Source organism: Heloderma suspectum, chromosome 11 (assembly GCF_057233095.1).
Source record: "Heloderma suspectum isolate Gila_16-S chromosome 11, 16-S_ref, whole genome shotgun sequence".
Taxonomy (NCBI): Eukaryota; Metazoa; Chordata; class Lepidosauria; order Squamata; family Helodermatidae; genus Heloderma; species Heloderma suspectum.
In genome coordinates, this window is record NC_139468.1 from 33875091 (window position 1) to 33894284 (window position 19194).

At 42.9% G+C, this 19194-nt stretch overlaps 1 protein-coding gene across 4 annotated transcripts in view; it reads left to right on the top strand.

The window, feature by feature from the left end:
• Window positions 1-19194, top strand: part of LOC146337239 (protein FAM169B-like) — a 69319-nt gene that overhangs the window by 7843 nt on the left and 42282 nt on the right. The window contains exons 2-5 of one of the 4 annotated variants that reach the window (XM_084817402.1): window positions 324-4707; window positions 7463-7613; window positions 7779-7912; window positions 13022-13121. In XM_084817402.1, coding sequence (XP_084673528.1) covers window positions 7508-7613; window positions 7779-7912; window positions 13022-13121 — 340 coding nt within the window. In that variant the 5' untranslated portion in view covers window positions 324-4707; window positions 7463-7507. The remainder of the gene's footprint in view (window positions 1-323; window positions 4708-7462; window positions 7614-7778; window positions 7913-13021; window positions 13122-19194) is intronic. The other 3 variants (XM_084817403.1, XM_084817404.1, XM_084817401.1) reach the window with 3 other exon arrangements.

Below are 19194 nucleotides of genomic sequence, written 5' to 3' on the forward strand. Positions count from 1 at the left end.
GTTAACAAACCATCCAGAATCCATGGGCTGTTTTAGAGTTGTGGGTGGTTTGCTTACCATGCCAACAACCCATCTTCACTGGGTTTGGATGACACGACAAGCTGCAGTTGCGGCTGGAATATTCAAAATGGCTGCCTGAACCATAGTTTAAATAAGCCACGGGGGGCTGCTTGATTGTGTGAAGTGGCCCTATATTTCAGAAGGCCTCCCATCTCCAGCTCTTGGTTGTAGGAGTCACTTTGATCATGCTTAGTGTTATGGGATATTGCTTGTTCCTTGAAGCAGTTGGATTATAACCTTAATAAGATTATTTTCCCATGCAGGAATTTTGTGCCTTGGCTCACACTGACTATGCCTGTGAGACTGTGGAGTGGATTCCTGTGACCCATGTCTATACAGAGCAGAATCATGTATGAGAAGTGGGTTTCCTCTTTTATCCCTTGCTGAGAGTTCCCACAGCTTAGAATTCTGTATATTCGAGTATGTCAGAATATTGCTTTGCAGTATTGTTGTTTAACTAATAACTTGCTAAACCTCCCTAAAAATGTTTGGTTGCACAAATACAGGTTTTATTGGGGAACAGACATGATCACTATTTAAAAGATGGTAATTATATCATTAAAAAGTGGGACCTGCAACAAAATGTTGCAGTGTTCCTGTTCATTGTTCTAGCCGGCCATGCCTTCTTCCATGATATTCCATCCCCCCCACCCCCCAACCCACACACACAATAGGCAGTCAGCATTTCTTGCCCATGCTCAGACCTTAATGTTTTTGCCCCCCCTTTTGGTTTCATGTTCTCAAGATTTTTTGTATTTCTGCAAAACTTGGTATTTTCCTGAGCCTTCTGATATTTCTCTCCTGTGCATGGAAGACAGTGATGTTTTGACTGCATACGGATCCACGCTTTGGGAGTGAGTTTGCTATTAGTTTATATGGGACATACTCAGAGTGGAAATAATTTGATTATTTATCATTTTAACAGCAGTGATGCTAGCTGTATGTTGATATAACAACTGAAGGTTGCATAGGTCAGGAGGGTGTAAAGAATGACTGGAACCACATTTCTCTGTGATTACAGCACAACTGATTTGAAATTCCTATTACAAATAAATCCTTGGAAGTGCCATGCAAATCACAAGGGGGGAGATTGCCTGTTGTAAGAAAGAGTAGCCCTTCCCAGTCTCCCACATCAGCCACAAGGGGCTGGAGGAACTTTCAAGGGTTGCTTAATAGCACTTTAATTTGTATAGTTAGTAGCTTCTGCAACTTGAAATGCCACCAAAGACAATTTTAAACAAATAAACTTTAGTTTGTGCAATAACCTATCGTAAGTTTTTCAAAGAAATTGTCCTGCTCAGAGAGGATGGGGACAGACTAGGGTTGAATTGCCTAAAATATATATGGCAGCTTCATGGCCTTTTTGATTTCCCTTGTGGGATTTCACATGAAAGCAATGCAGCATGTGTTTTACTCTGGTACTGAGGAGGATAAATTCTTTTGGCTGTGGAATAATATTTCTGGCTTGCTTCAGCCCATGCTGAATCAGTAATGAGGTGATCTGGGCCCGCGGGTATAAACGATCATAATTTTAGTTCAAGACAGTAAATAACCATTCTCCAGTTGACCAGAGCTGTGGCTTTGCAGTGGGATTTACATCACGCACCGATTAAGCAAGCATGTCAACCTTTGGCATTCTCATCCGTCTTGGATCCCAAGCGAAGTGAGTTTGGTGGCCATCATGTTTAACTCGGGGCATGTCATATCCATTTCACAAAATCCCTTGCAATTTGATAGGTTGTGTCCCTAGATAGTTTGTTACTCTTGTTGACTGTTAATACGAGAATGCTGGGAAATATAACGATTGGCAACACAGTTGTTTTCAGTCCGTGTCCTAAGTATCTTAGGGATTGATCAGTCTAGCAAGTAAGCAAGTGGCCCCAGGTTTTTGAGGGCAAGACACCCTCAGTGCACCCTCACCCTCAACCAGTCTGTCTTCTCACCACCACTGTAAACAGCTGCTATTGCTCCTCATCGTCTTTCTCATGATTTCTGCCACTTGCTTACTTGCTAGACAGGCAGAGAGAACCTGTGAGCAAATAGGCAGTGACATCCTCCTCCTCACCACCACTGTCGTCTGGGCCAGATCAAGAGGCAGGGGGAAAGCAGGTTGCAGTGATGAAGAGGAGGAGCAACGTCAGGGGGCTCTTGACAGTGTGGGCCCTGCTGCAGTGTGGACCCTCGGCTAACTTGCCCAGCACTACTGAAGAAGTGTGTTCAGGTGGTAATATGGTCTAATAAGTCTTGCCAATACCCCACTGCTATGTTTTTTCCCTGTGGAAAAAGCTCCACGTTTAGAAATTAACTGCGTCGTAACATTAACCTAACGAATGAACACAAGTCAAATTGGGAGATTGGAGTGGACATACTACCTGTCATATCTGAAATCAAAGTTGTAATTAACTTTTTTTTTCAGGTGACTATTGCTAGAAAGCAGAGATATGTATGTGCACAGCTTTTCAGGCATGCTAAAATTACTATTTTAAGAACATTAGAAGAGCCCTGCTGGATCAGACCAAGGGTCCATCTAGTCCAGCTTTCTGTTCACACAGTGGCCAACCAGCTGTCAACTAGGAACCCACAAGAAGGAGACAAGTGCAATAGCACCCTCCCACCCATGTTCCCCAGCAACTGCTGTACATAGGCATACTATGTTAATAATTTTCAGTACCATTCTTTTTATTAAAAAAAAAAACTAATGTAGGGAAAGTATGTGCTATTGAGCTGTCAGGCCTTAAAATATTTACAACTATCCCAATCAGTTATTTCCAAATAAAGCACTGAATTTGTTTGAATACAACATTTAAAACACAGTAAGTGCACCTTACAGATTTTTGCCCCTAATCAAATATTTCACTTCAACTACTTTTGGGTATTAGAAAAACCTTAGAGAAAATTAAATATGGCATTTAAAAAAGTTTTGTTTAATAATACATCAAATAAACATGATGTATCAGTTATCAATCAATTTAGGGCAGAAGAAAATTTTCCAATTCAAAATTTCCAGGAAAAATGCTCAGGAGTTATATGGCAGACGTTAAGGGGTGTCTAAGCAGAAAACTGGGACAAAATGTGTTCCTCGAAAGTAAAAGCCCTGAAAACCAGGTAGACTCAAAGATATGAAAAGGTACCCATTGGTCATCTCTTAATTATTTAATTTCTTGTTGTTGTATCTTTACTGCCAGGGACGGGAGAAGTGTTGAGGGATTTTATGTCTCAAATGTCAAAATAACTGTCCTTGGGTACTGTGCATTTTAACTTGGGGACGTGGGTGGGTTGGGGGGAGCATTTCTGTTCCGCCTCAGGAAGCAAAATTGTCCTGGGCTGTCCCTGTCCTGCTTGCCTTCAAAACCACTGCTGTATTAAGTGGTGTTAAAATAATTTGCGATAATTACAGTCGGCGGAACAACTCCAGAAGTAACACATCTGAGAAAGGAGTCTGAATGCATTTAGGTTCTCTGTGTAAATTGTAATTGAAGGGAGTGAGCACACTTTTTTGGTTTTAAGTAGCCCTCCTATCCCCTTTCTTAAATGGTGTTTACCAGATTAATAGAAAAAAATCCTAGAAAGTGACAAACTATGTATGCTATTTCCTTTTGATTTAACAAATATTTTCCTCTCTGGTGTGAATGAAACTAATTGCCACATGTAAAAGGCCCAAGGCTGCTACCTACTGGTTAAGACCTTCCTTGACATTTTGCTGTAGAATCAGCATATGTGATGTCCTGACCTTGTTTACCAGCCTGGGTTATTTAAGATGGCAGTCCTTTTCAGCTCTGCAGAAATGCAACGGCTAGAATGTCTGGAATCTCTCAAACGCAGGAGGCCTCTTGTTCTAAATATACTCTCTGGATGGTTACACGGTACCTTTTCTGCGGTTGCAGAGAACCCCTCATATTTTACAATTCTAGTCCTCCCCCACCCCCACTTTGTTGATAACCTTCATATATGCTTGTTCTTTTAAAATAAATTCGGACTGGTTTATTGCAACGTTTCTGGCACAATATCCTTTTTACATGTAGCTGTGGAGAAATAGCTGTTTCAAATGTAATCCAGCAACTTAAATTGGCTAAAATGTTCTCCTTGGAATTTTAGGATCTCCAGTTACTGAGCTGCTGAAAGAATCCGTGTAGTATTCGTTAAACACTAACCAGGCATTTGTAGAAAACAGTATCTAAATAGAAAAGGAAAATAAGCTAATTTTAACAAAGAATTTTTAAACCACTAGGATTTCCACCCTTAACTCCTATCGTTGTGTTAGGCAATAGCACGTGTTGTTTTGCTATGAATACATCAGCTTATGTCAAGCATATTATCTAGGATGCTTCCAGATGAGGCTTTTATTGTGCAATCACTCTGCCTCATTTGCAGATGTTCTGGAGGAGCAGACATTGTCTTTTCCTGTCAACTCTCCTGTGTTTCCCCCTTTTTTCTTTCCACAGAAAAATCTGTTGAGGAGGAAAAGACGGAATAGCTGCACAATGCCCTAGGGGCCCTCTGTCTGGAAGCACATTTTTTTTTGTTTTTGCACCTGAAAATATTTTAGAAGCATCTCCTCTTACATTTAGGGAAACTGAGACGCACGAAATTGAAATGAAAATGCAGCACCAGTTCTTCCACTGAAAAGCTGAATACTCAGATTTGAAAGTAAATTCAACTTTTGCCACTAATTCTAATATATTTCCTTGTAACAGAATGCTGGGTTCAACCGAACATGAATGAAATTCTTGTTCATTTGGGAGTGGCGGGGGGTGGGGAATTGACTCATACATGGAGTTGTACTTTGAATATATTGGCTAGCAGGGGTGGGGGGAGATTGTTTAATAGTTTGTTATGTAATATTTTCTGGATTTTTAAAATTGATTATCATCACACTAGTTCGAATGAACCACTAGGAAGAATACCCGCTTGCTAAAAGATTTTGCAATCTTAAGGTCACTTTTCACGTGGCAGCACTTTAATAGTGAGAACGAAAAAAATGCCATATCTATAATTCAGGCATAACTGGGATAGAATACAAGGTTGCTATGTGCTATATTCTTCAGCTACGTATATGGAACGCCACATATCTTGCTGTTTATGGAAGCACACACCCAGTGAAATATGTGCATAAAGACTTTAAAAATAAGATTGCTATTAATCCTGCAGGGCATTCCTCTATTCCAAAATATCTTATTAGCGCATTTAATAATAATGATGTCTTATTTTGTTCCTAATGTAGAGTAGATTCCCTTTACCTTATATGGTTGTTCAACATACCTCTAGGAAGGCCCATGTACAATTCTCTCCCTATCTTTTTAAGCAAGAGTTCTTTGCTGCAGTGTGCTGATTTGTGCACTGTAGTGGAAACTAACGAGATAATGTTGTGTTGTTCTGTTTGTTCTCCTTCTCAGAGCCAAAAGAGACAATACTTTAAATCCATATCTAGCAGCTACATCTTTGAATTTTTTTTTTACTCTAGAGTAGGTACATGGCCCCCAGTCTAGATCAGTACTCTAGCATAGGTGGGTGAGGTGGGGCTTTTAAGTTTTGGATTGGGGCCCCTGCACCTATTCCAGAGTAAAAATGAAAAAAAGACGTAGCTACTAGAAATGAATGTAAATTAATGTCAGTTTTGGCCTTCAAACACAAATGTAATGGAAACCACTGATATGGGGGCTAGGGAAATTTCTGCCTGAAACCCTGGAGAGCCGATGCCCATCAGTGTCGACAGTACTGGGCTAGATGGACCATCTGATAGTCTGATTCAGTATAAGTCTGACTCATTATCCCATGTTTCTATGATACAGCTTCATTTCCAGGTTTAGTGCCCAGCATTCTGGCTACACAACATTGCTAGAAAGTTTTAGGCCTTAGGAACACTGCTTAAGAAGGCCAGGAATTAATTTTGAAGTCCATCCTTCTGCATGGCATTGTGTAAATGGGTATAATGGTAGCCTAGCAGTGAACAGCTTTTTGTCAAATATGCCAGATGTAAAATCCGAAGTATAGGACAGTGTCATTTTAGTATGTGTTACTACAGTTTATATACAGTCCACTGTGCCTTAAAGTAGTTTTGCCTCTAGAGCTATGGAGTTTAGAAGGGTGGGGAACCCGACCAGACCCTCTGGGGTTCTGCTGGGCCCATCCCCCTTTCCCCAACTACCAATAGTTTCATGGTTTCCTTACTTTTGAGCACTTTTTCCCCATTGTAGAAGGCTGAAACACTTCTCCTACAGCTTAGTTACTGTCAGTGAGTGCTTTGAGCAACTATATGCTGGTATTTTTTGTATTTTTGGCTTTACCCCTTTTGCCTTTGGCTCTGCTAATGCGGGGACTGCAGCTCACAAGAGCTTCTCTGCAATTGAATTTAGCCCTTGGGCTGAAAGAGATTCCCCACCCCTGTGCTAATATGTGCAGTATCATCATCCCAACAGAGGGAGTAAAGATGCACCTAGCGTAGCCCATGCTATAGTCTGCAGATGCAGGGGGAGCTCAAAAGCATCACTACTGCCCAGGGCTGAAAGAGGTTCCCCAGCCTGAGCTAACAGCATGTCACAGCACCAGAGAGATTTTCTTTATCTGCATTAATGTGAAGAACAGTGGCAAAAAGCAATCAAAGCTTAATATATGAGCTATGTATAGTCTGCATTTTGGGCATAAACAGGCGTTCTCTTTAGAAATTGTCTGGAATCAAAAGGAGGACTCCACAATGCAGGCTCTGACCATTCGGATCTGCAAAATGTGGTGACTGACAGCTAAAGAATAAGGCAACTAATTCCAAGTTGACAGTCTCCAGTTGGTATTTGCAGTGCTGGATACATTATGTGGCTCTTCATCTTTGTTGCAAGGCTGAAATCTTTGAAAACCAACGGAGAAATTTTATAGTAAGTGTATTTGAAGGAAATTGCTCTCAGGTTTGTTTAGCCACTTTAAGCACTGGAAATTCTCAGGTCTTTGCTTGTGCAGAAATCCAAGAAGAGACCATTTTGAGCTAGTTGTTATTCCTGTGGTTCTGTTATAACATTAGAAACTAGGTACATACATTTTTCTAGCGTTGCTTTTAAACTTTATAGCTATTTTGTGGTTCAGGCTACTGTGGAAGGGCAAAAATTATTTCCATGCTTTTGCTATCATTTTGTATACATTCATTTCCATTTCTTGGCCCTCCCAAGGGAGCCACAGAATGATTTCAAGTACAAAAAGTTGTACACCACTTTTGGTCTCCCTGCTGTGGTCAGGGATTGAGTGTGGAGAGGTGTAGGGGCTGCCGCACACCCAGTTAAACAAATTTTGGATGATTAATAATATGGATTTTAATAGATTGGTTTCAATTAAACTTCAGTATGAGTAAAACAATAGTTCAGAAGCAAAAAAACACATTCCTGTTTTAGTTTTATGATGCATGTGTGTGTCTTAACAGGCATAATTTTAGAGCTGGAGTGGAGAACCTGTATCCTTCCAGCTTATGTTTGCCTCTAACTCCTATCAGCACCAACCAGCATGGCCAATGGTCAGGGATGATGGGATTTGTATTCCAACATCTGGAGGGCCACTCCACCCCTGTCTTAGAGGTATGTGCTCCTCTGTGATAAAAGGATTAATTCCCTCTTCTCAACAAGGCAATGATGATACTCGACAGCAGAATCAGACGCTCATGTTGCATTTTATCGCTCAGTGGTACTAACTTGAACAATCCAAATTAACAGGCCAATAGTTAATATTTTCCTTTCTCTTAGGTCATCTTTACCCAGTGGACATTAAAGATGTAACACTTGAAGCCATAGAAACAGCAGCTCAGGTGTACCATGCAAAACTTTTAGAGGAACCTTCATCTGCTGCTGAGCTTTTCCCTATTCCAGGAAGAGAGAATGTGAGTATGTTTTGTTACTTCTTTCCAGATATTAGCAAAATGAAGTCCCCACTCACCAGAATTTTTTCATAAAGTTGGCTTAACTAATACCACACTGGGTTAAAAATTGCTACATGTTAAAGCCAAATAATTTTCCTTTTAGTCTTTTTAAGAAAATGAGAGTGAGAGAGTGTCAAAAGTAGAAGTGAATGAAACACAGCTTGATAACTTAAAACATATGTGTCAGAATTAAAACACCTCCTCTCCACGAAAAACTACAGTGTGCTCCAGGCAAAGACCATGATCAGCCATACCCATCACGAGCTATAGAGTATATTCTCCCATTGAAGGTCCGTGAATTCAGTGGCTGGAAGCTGGAGTTTGAAATGTAGTAGGAAGATCTTGATCCTGTTGACCTGGCAAAGGCAGAAGCCCAGGCTCCTATCATTTATACCAGCCATGACCAGAGGCTGCAAATTTGTCTGCTAGTTGCAGAGGCTATTGTTGCCCATGGCTGTTCTCTCCTGTTTCTAAGAAGGGTTCTGAGGCTAGAGCCCACAAGGGTCTACTGTCGCTCTCTTAACTAAGTCCTAGCCTTAAACCCAGGCCAAACATCAGCAGTTGGAACTCTTGAGTAGCTGTCCATGAGCAAGGAGGTAGAGCAAAGGCTCAAAGGGCAAAGGTCTGAGAGGAGACGGAAGCCTTATATAGATACTGGCCCTGTTCAGACACGCAAGGGGTGAGGGTGGTTAGGGTAACTACGGGGTGGGTGGGTAGCGAAACCACAATGTGTGCGCCTGTCACATGATCAGGAACCATGCAGCACAGTGTGGTTCCTGTAACCACCCCCCTCCATAGTTAGCGTAACCATCCTCCTGCCACCAGTGATCCCAGCGGCCCTCATGCCACAAAAATGCGTGTGCTGGCTGCTCCATCTGTCACTATGCGATAGTGACCATAAAGAAAATCTATGTCGGCTAGAGCATTGCTGGAAGTGTGGGACACTCTAGGCCGCTGTCTCTATGGTCATGGCCAGAACCTACCAGGAACCCATTCCAACCACTGAAGAGTCTGCCACACGTAATGATAAGCCACTCTGGGGCTGCTTAACCCTGCTGCAGGGGGGTGGTTACCCAGAGTGGTTCTGGAACCATGGTTAGTGAGTTTTTCTCCCTAAACACAACATGCTAAGCCACCATGGTTAGCACAAATTCGCTAACCATCATGGCTTTGCGTTAGTGTGAACAGGGCTGCTGTTACCTACCTCTTTTCCAGGTTCAGCAGTTGCAGCTGGGACTGCTTTCTCATTGTCTGCAGCTGGGACTTTCTCCTCCTCCTGAGTAGACCCTTGCTCCTTATTAGACTGGGTAAATGGTCTTCTGGCAGCCAGGTGGGCATTCTAATGATGACTCTGTCTCCCCCACCTGATCCTCTGTTGGTGCTCTGGAGAGCCACAGGATGAGGGAGGAAAGTTAGGGTCCAAGGCAGAGCTCAGAATGGGGTCAAAGGGGTCTTCAGGACCTCAGGGGAGGCATCCCTTCAGCTGGTCCAGAATACTGCAGCCAGACTGTTGACTGGGGCTGGTTACAGGGGCATATGACTCCCTTGTTACAGCAGCTTCACTGGCTACCTGTCTGTTTACAGGCAGAATTCAGAGTGCTGGTTACGACCTGTGAAGTCTTATACGGCTTGGGAACAGGCTTCCTGAATGACCGCCTTCTCCCATATGAGCCTGCCCTGTTCTTGAGATCTTCTGGAGAGGCCCTTCTTTTGAGACCGCTGCCTTCAGAGGTGCATTTGGTGGTGACCCAAGAGGGCCTTTTCCGTGGCCACTCCTGGGCTGTGGAACTTCCTCCTGAGGGAAGCTAGGTTCACTCCTTCTTTGTTGTCCTTCTACCGTTGGGCAAGAACCACTTTATTCAAGAAGGCCTTTGGTCTGTAAGGGAGTCTGTTGGGTTGGGTGCTGTTTTTAATTATTTTCTAATTCTGTACTTGTTATGATTTTATTGTATTTTAATATATTTTTAATCAATATTCATTGTGCCAGTAAGCTACCTTGAGTGTCATTTTTTGGTAGAAAGGTGGGGTACAAATCAAATAAGGAACCCCTGTGATAGAGCTCCCCATGTTGCCCCACATCAGCTGTGGGAGTGGGGGTTTGCTGTGGAATCCCAATCTTCCTCCAGAGAGGTCTCCCCTTGGTTTGGGTCAGCTGGGGGCCTGATACCAGCTGCTAGATACTGCACCCTAGCTATGAGTTTACTCAGTGTCAGCAGCATTTAGTTTCCTACAATGCCTCCAACATAGCCTCACCCTGGTGCATTGTGGGACATTAAAATGGCCACTGCCAGGGGCCTACTGACATAGGGTGAGGTCTGCCACAAGACTCTTTACTGAGAGCCTCTTCATATTTGGAGCCAGCCTGGTTCATGCCCAAGTCCCTGATGCCTGTGATTTATTTGATGTGCCCAAGGGGACTTTTGACTTACGTTGCTCAGACAGGAGCTGCTCACGCCATATGGTAATCCTCTTTTGAAACTGCAGGGGCTTTCCAAAGCAGTTTGAACTCATCTGCTCTTCAGTGAAAAATGTCAGTATATCTCAAACCCCTGAAGTACCTCTTTGGATCCTGGCTGTGGACGTTTCTTCCCCATAGTCTGAGTTTGGAGGACATTAACATTGTAGATTGAAAGTTGTTATTGCATAATCTGTGACTGCTTGGATACAGTTGATCTCCTTTCAGTACCAGAGGGTGTTTGTGATTCTAACAGTTGCGTTTCCTAACATGCATTGGGTTGTCATGGAAAATTTGAACAAAAAAGGGTTGATGCAGACTAGATAAAAATGCTTACAGATTAAGTCTGCAGTGCAGGCTGTTCCCAGCTGGAGGTAGACTGGATGGGTAAATCTTTCTCCCATCCCTCACTACTTTTGGCATTCACTGCGTTACTGCTTTGCAGAATTCTTTTAATTGCACAAGACAAGAAAAAGCCTCTGTAACTGCATTACTTTCTTGAGCTGGAGCAATAGAAACACTAACTGAAATAATTGCTTCATGCAACTTTGGAACATGGTTTGTAGTCATTTCCAAGGGAAGGGAAAAAGCCAGTGTAGATGAGCCTGAGAAGATGCAAGAATGCCTGGCTTAAAACACTCTTTCAATGCCCTCTAGTGTCTCAAGAACATAACTGCTTCCAAGGCGAAATAAAACAACTGTGCCTGGTGGGTGGCTGGGGGACTGGGGACACAAGAGGGTTACGGCTGTTGTCCTGTCCTTAGCTCAACCTGTCGTGCCTGGATGCAGTGTTAGCATCCCATCTGGTGCTCAGTTGTGGAGGGGGGAGGGGGGACTGAGGAGCTTAGCACGCTAAGTGACGCTGCATCCTTACAATAGCGAGACACAACAGGGTGAGCCAAGGATGCACCCTTGGCCTTGATTCTGAAGTATTTCTGTGGTTTACAGTCAGGATGTAAATATTGTTTTACTATTCTGCTGCATTTGGGGTGGGTGTCAGTGAGGTAAGAGAGTGAATCTACATTGACACCAGACCAATACAGCATTAAGGACCATGTTCCTTTGGCTGTTTCCCCTTCCCCTCCTGCTTATAACAGGCACTTGAATTTTGACGGAATGCAAACCAGGTTCTGCCCTGAAAAATTAAATAGGAGTTCATCTGAAGGGCAGAAAAAAGGGTCTAATGCTACAGCAGAAGATTACACTGAGACCCTAGACTTGAGATGAAGTGCTGTAACTGAAAACCCTGTCACTTTCCCCCTTAAGCTTAAATTCTGTCTCAGATACAAGTCTGCCGCCTCAACAGGCTTGGCCTGGGTGTTACCCTGGCTGTTTCATGGGGGTGTTGTTTATTTTTAAACACAGTCTCAGTGTTTGAACCATTTTTAGTCTTGCATGCATTCTTAAAAAGAAGTGAAATAGACAAATTAGCAGTGGTCTTTTTCTCAAGAAGAGGGAATAGAACTATTCAAGTAATGGCACTAAGTTGACAATATAATTATTTCCCCAAAGTTTTTTTTTGTCAACTCCGTTACCCAGAATACACAGCAATGTATAATACAGTATGTTATAGCTGGCCATCTTGACAATCACAGAGCAGTGCTTCCATACCGTATTAGGAATTAATACCAGCCCCCTCGCCAAAAATGTCACATGGGATATATTTTGACAGGCTAGTCCTATTGATTGCTTTAGGTACCATAGTGGTAATAATAATACAGAGCATTTATATAGCATTTTAGGGTATTCAAAGTGTTTCACACATATTGGTCCAGTTCAGACCTAATAGGAAATCATGGTTTTCTTTATGAGAACTCGTGGTTAGCTTTGGATTTGTTCACTTTTCCTTCCTTCCTTCATGTGTGAGGGGCAGAAGTTTAAAGGTTGCAGATTGGAATAAATCATAATTTATCATTATGTATGTATACAAGAATCTGGTTTGTTCAAAGCATAGTTAACAAACCAGGATCTGAAATTGCAGTTTGATCCTAGTTTGTTATAACAATTATGCACTTTCACAAGAGCTTGGAACCTTAGGGCTCCTTCACACGGAGCTTTTATCCTGCAATTGAGATCACTCCTTCATGGAAGTTTGAGGGCTCTTTACATGACACAGTGATAATCCAAGGCGTCTCCTGCACTAAATGCCCTTTGTTCCGTTTTTAAATAGATCTCAGATAATGAGCTATCAAAATTACCCCATTGTGTCAAAAGAGTTAAAGCAGCAAGAAGAGGAGCAAGTTCAATGAAAGATAATGGAAGACTCAGCTATGGGGGGTGAGGGGGAGGAAGCACATGTAAAGGGAGTCAGTTGTGATCCTGCATTTAAAACGGAAGCGGAAAGCCCCGTTTTAAACGTAGGATTTTAGGCTGGTGTAAAGATGCCCTTAGCATCAATTTCCATAGGCTAATCCCAAATTCAGTGGCTCATTCCCTTAAACTGTAAGCTGTAGTACACCACCCAGATAACTGATTGTTAATGGTTGGTATAAAAATGTAGTTAATAAATTTTTAAAAATAGTATTGCTGTTAATTATAATTTTCTTGCTCTCCTTCTTGTCACTAGCACACTCTGTGCTGTATATTATGAATGTAAATAATGTCTTTGATTATAGGTTAAACTTGAAGCTTCGTTGATGAGCTTCCTTCCTCTGTATAGAGAAGACAGTAAACGTAGGCTTCTGGTTTTAATTGATCCACAAGATGAGAATACAGGTTAGTGTGTGTGTTTTCTCTTTCTGTTCTCCTTCACTTCTCAGTATGGCTCAGAGAAGGGTCTGCAGGCATATGATACGATTCAGTTCCTGAAGCGAAAGAAATCTGGCCGTGGGAAGTGCCTGGATGGGAGCCTACATGGAAATTACATGTAACCTCTTCTGATCTTCTTGGAAGAAGAGTGGAATATTAATATAATTACTGCTACTACTTACAAATAGAATTTTATTATTCATGCTGTTATTACATTTATATCCCACCTTTCTTCCATCGTAGAACTCAAGGTGGCTACATGGGATTCCCAGGCGGTCACCCCTCCAAGCACTGTCCAGAGTGAGACCTGCTTAACATTAGCTAGGTGGCTGCCTCACGTACCTTCAGACCATGCCCTGAAATGAATAACCTTCCATAAAACTTGCCTATTCTTTCCCTAGAATAATATTTTCAGTGGACCATAGCTGTATATTACAAAGTAGACACATGGGACCTGCAGCAAAATGGGTTCCAGCCAGCCAACAATACCTGCTCCAGGATATTCCATTCCATCCCCCTGGTTTTATGTTCCGCACAACAGTCAGTATTCTGTGTCCCATTGGGCTGTTTTGGCTTTTTCCCACCTTAGGGATTTTTTCCTAGACATTTTTTTGCAGTTTTGCTAAACTTTAGGGTTCCCCTAAGTCTGCTAGTACCTCCATCTTGTGTGCAGAAGGCACTATTTTCACTCCATAAGGATCTACACTCAGAGAATGAGTTCACTATTAGTATAGGATGCTTCCATTATAACTTAGAACAGAGACTCAATGAACGATATGCTTCCTCCAGTCTCAGCGGCCTATGTATGCCAGTTGCTGGGGAACATGGGCGGGAGGGTGTCGTCCGGCAGCCTCCTCCCCTGCTCTGCCTTCCTGTGGCTAGACAGCCACAATTAGCTGTCTAGCTGCAAACTTAGGGCAGGAGAAGTGCGGAGGGAACGATCCCCTCCTTGCTTCTCCTGCCCTGCATTGGATAGGCAGTCGCCTCCGAGTTCAGAGGCAGTCACCTATCCCCACAGGATTGTGCCCTAAGAACGTTTTGGATAATAAACCCACACGTGGAGCAAAAGCAGAGATAATGTTTCTGTAAACAGAAGTGCATTGTCTTGTTTCTTGAGTGTAACCTAATATCTGAATTGGCTTGCTGTGGCACTTTAAATGTGGAGCACTTCCCTAGTAGTTGAACAAAAAATATTTTGGAAGGAAATTCAGAGCAGGTTTATAGCTCAGCTCATTTTCTTTGACTTCTTGCTTTGATTAAGATATACTTCCCTGGCTGTTGTTTCCCTCGTTTCTTTTCCTTGCCACATTTCAATCAGACCCTTGTACAGATCCTCATTCTGAAAACTCTTCCTGCCCTCTCGCCTCACATATCCGTAGTTTCCAACATGTTCCCATAATGACTTCCATACCCATGCAGTGGACACTAGTAAGTTTTTCCCCCAGGCATTCCAATAGTGTTTGCCAGATAATTCATATCAATAGACACAAATCCGCCACTTTAGCCTCCTTCAAAACCAACTTTAAAATACCCATTGTTCTGATGAATGTGGTGAATGATATAAGGGTTTAAATCAGCCTTCCACAATCTGCTGCCCTACAGATATATTGGACTACAACTGCCTTCATTGCAAGCTGGCAGTGGTCATTGGCCATGCTGGCTGGGGGTCATGGGAGCTGTAGTCTAATACATCTGGAGGTCACCAGTTGGGGAAACCTTGGTTTATATGGTCACCTTTTGGTATTCTGAAGAGAGGAGCAGCGAACTTCAACATATGGCTCCTGCTGAAACTTAGGATGCAGTCAGGACCACAGTCATATATACTAATAGCGAATTCAATTCACCAAGTGCTGCTCATTATGTAGCCAAAATGGCACCACACACAGCCAAGAGGGAGGTATTAGTAGGCTTGGGGCAATGGTGATTCTTCTCGGCTCCCCCTGCATCTGGAAATTATAGCATGTGCTACATTAGGTGCATCTTTACTCTCTCTCTAAGGATGATATTACTGCATATATTAGCACAGGGGTGGGGAATCCCAGGTCCAGGGACCCAATCTGGCCTTCCTGAGGTCCTCCTCCAGCCCTCTGGGGTTTCCCAGACGGCCATGTGCCTTTCACCTGGTCACCAATCTGTGTGTGGTTTCCTAGCTTTTGTGCAGTTTTTTCGCCCCATTCTAAAAGGCTGAAATGCCTCTCCTAATGCTTAGTTACTGGCAGCAAGACCTTTATCATAAACTGTGTTAGGGTTTTTTTTGCTTCCACCCCTTTTACTTTTGGCCCTGCCAAATGTTGGGGATGCAGCCTCTAAGAGCCTCTCTGAAACCAAATTCAGCCCTCAGGCTGAAAGAGGTTCCCCATGTCTGTATTAGCAGAAAGAAGCGAGAATTGATGCCTCCCTACTCTTTGGTGGATCTGTCCAGCATGATGGCTTTGGGCATTTCTACACCAGTCTAAAATCTTGCATTTAAAACGGGGCTTTCTGCTTCCGTTTTAAATGCAGGATCACAACTGACTCCCTTTACATGCGCTTCCTTTCCCCCCTCCCCTTCTCCCTGTATCTGAGTCTTCCATTATCTTTCATTGATCTCACTCCTCTTCTTGCTGCTTAAACTCTTTTCATGGAGGAAACTGAAGCAGAACACAACGGGGTAATTTGATAGCTCATTATCTGCGATCTATTTAAAAATGGAACAAAGGGCATTTAGTGCAGGACGGTCACGGCAGGGTCTTGGCATCATGTAAAGAGCCCGCAAACTTCTGTGAAAGAGCAATCTCAGTCGCAGGATAAAAGCCTGGTGTGAAGGAGCCCTTTATTTCCAAGGCACATTTCATCCCCACTCATGGCATATTAGTATGCCCTGCCAAACTGTTGGGGGGGGGGGGGACACACCATGGTGCTGACCTATAAACCTCATTGAGTTTATCTGCTAAGCTCCTACAACCCCTGCATAGCTTCTTCCCCACCCAGCTGGCTCCTATATCCTGTTGTTCTTAGGATGCTAAGGGTGCAATATTATGCATATTTAGACCAAAAAAAGTGCTACAATTCCCAGCTGGCCCTAGCCAGCATGGCTGGCTGGAGGAATGTTGGGAGTTGTAGGACTTTTTTCTGTCCCAACATGTATAGGACTGCACCCCTATTTGCGTGCTCTTGCATTGGTTGGGGTGGTGCTAAAAGTTTGATAACTCGGCTCAGAAATTGAATGAGGATAGGAACATAGGAAGGTGCCGTATACTGAGTCAGACCATAGGTCCATCTAGGTCAGTATCATCTACCCTGATTGGTGGCATCTAGGGGTGCTTCAGGAATTCAGTATTCACAAGTGCCTGTACAGAACAACTTGATCCACTCCTCTCTGACTGATGTGTAGATTGGAACGTAGGCACCCACTGGATTTTTCACTTCTCTGAATGTTGCAACACAGTTCTTGGAAGTTTAAATGCATGTTTTTATAAGTTTAAACATGTATTTTGAGAGAAAATACATGTTTAAACATTAATTTTGAGAGAAAATATTTAAATGTATATTATGAAAGGCATTCTTTTCTCTTTTAAAAAAATCACTGATTAATGTAGAAACAGAACAAAATTATGGGTAAAAACATGTGAAAGTGACACAGGCCTGATAGCACCTTTCTAGGGCTTCAAACATGAATCTTTCCCAGCCACGCTGGGATTGACCAAAGAGATGCAAAAAAGATTCTGGGAGAAGTTAGGTGAAGTTCCCTTGCCTGATGTCCCCCAAATACTTGGTGGTAGACCCAGTGCCCTTGTGGATTGTTCTGATAAGTTGTTTTATCTGACTCTTACCATATTTAAATGAAAAGTTAATAAAGTGAATTAAAATTTGGTTTAATTTCTCTCACTAGTTTTCATTATATGGAGATGTGGCAATACATCTCAACATACTTTAAAAATGTGTTTCCTATTTACACCAAAACTTGGGCGGTAGTGGGGTTATAATGAATGCATTCTAATACATATTCATGAACCTTGTGAAATTTCTGTACCAATTAAAAAAAAAAATTAAACTTCCTTCCCACACAAATGCTTCTCCAGATAACTTACATTTTATTTTATAAGAACTTCTTGTGTATGTAGTGTAAAAACCAAGAGAACATTATGTTCCCCATGTTTTATCTTTCTATTTTATACGTGCTTTTGAATGTTAATCTACTGCTGCCCATTTTAATGCCTTCTTCATTGCTGAACTCCTTAACCGTTCTCTCAACCATCTAGTGGTTTGCCATTTTGTGAGCTTTGTTAATCTAGGAACATGGAGAGCCAAAGTTACAGCCTCCATTTATTTTATAATCACCATGTCTAGAAACCTTAAGATTGACATCTCCTGTAAGCCTCCTTTAATATGATTGCAGTATGGTAATGGTTCATGATAAGATGTAGAGGGGAACAAAAGAACACACTGTTACCTGACATCTACCTGTAGTAATGAAGAAGAGTCAACTTTTTAATGAGCATTGGTCACAAAAAGCTTCTCTTGTAGTTCCCTGGAACACCATGTGTCATAATGGCTTTCCACTGAATGATAAAAGTAGGAGTAAAAGTTTGCAATCCATTTAATAGGTAAGAGAAGTTTGTCTTTTTTGCTACTTTTGAAGCCATTGTGGCTAAGGTTGCAGTAGGGAAATAAAGGCAAGATCTGCCTGTCCTAAGATCTGTGAGAAACTACGTAAATCCCTGCTGTGTGTGTGTGTTTTCTCCCACTGCACCTTCTCTTTCCATGCTTCACCTACTGGACATGGGTTGGTGACCAGATAAGATACAGCAGCAATATCCTGAGATGCATTCTAAGCCCTCAAATATTTTCTGTCCAAGTGTGTTCCATAGACATGCCCCCACATGCCCACACAAAGTTCACCTCACTCCTATTCCACCACACCACATCCTGCTTCTAGAACCCTTTTAACAATAAGAATGTATATTTGAGCCCCGCCCCCCTCAGTCAGTGTATTGTTTGTCAGTGTTGATGTGTTGTCCCCCCCCCCCCATCCATCCATGTGTGAGGGTTGGGACAATTGTTTCTATTTCATCCCCCTCCGCCCCCCAAGAAAGGGCCTACCTGCCTTTGAAAGCCTCTGCTATACAAAAAGAGCCCTGCTATTCGTGGTGATTTGGCCTCCCGTGTTCTAAACCATGGTTACAAATGTGGGTCGTAACTCCATCTTCTGTAACCAAGACTTCAGGAGCAGAAATGGCACATTCTCTGCACCAGGAAACATCCCGTGGTGTATTGTAAGATCGTATGAAGCTGCCTTATGCTAGATCTTTGGGGACAGTCAAAGTGCATACAGATGTATGTGTGGAATTGGGTGTCAGAATCATACCCACTGCCCTCACTCCTAGCCACTATGCTTTGGAAGTCCTGTTTGTACAGGGCCCTATTCATATAGGTTCCAGTGATGTGATCTCTACCATGCAAAAACTTGGGGTACATGTTGCATAATCAGAGTCTACATGTGTTGGGATATACATGATAGTTCCCAAACATGTGGACAGTTCCAGCTCCTGGATTCTGAGGGCCCTTGGGCAAGACACCCTCAATGGTCCCTCTCCCTCAGTGAGTCTACCTTTTCATTGCTGTGGCCACCAGCTGCAATTGCTCCTCATCTTCTTTCTCATCATGCTACTATTTGCTTGCTTGACAGGCAGAGAGCAGTGAGCAAGTAGGCAATGGCATCTACTGCTCCTCCTCACCACCACCACTGTTGTCTGGGCCAGAGCAAGAGGCAGGGGAACAAGCAGGTTGCAATGGTGAGGAGGAGGAGCAACTCCAGGGGGCTCTGATCAGTGCCCCTCTGCTGAAATGTAGGGCCTTGGGAGGAGCGTGACCATGCTGACCCTTGCTGTCGGCCCTGCATTTGGAGGACCTCAAACAGGACCTCAGACATGTGGAGGTTGGGAGGCAGGTCCAGAAGGCTTGATCCCAGTCCCACCCCTGCAAATGTACATCTGTACACAGGTCAAACGTCTGCACAGTGCTACTGAGCTAACTGTTTTGGTGACAAATGTACCTTCAG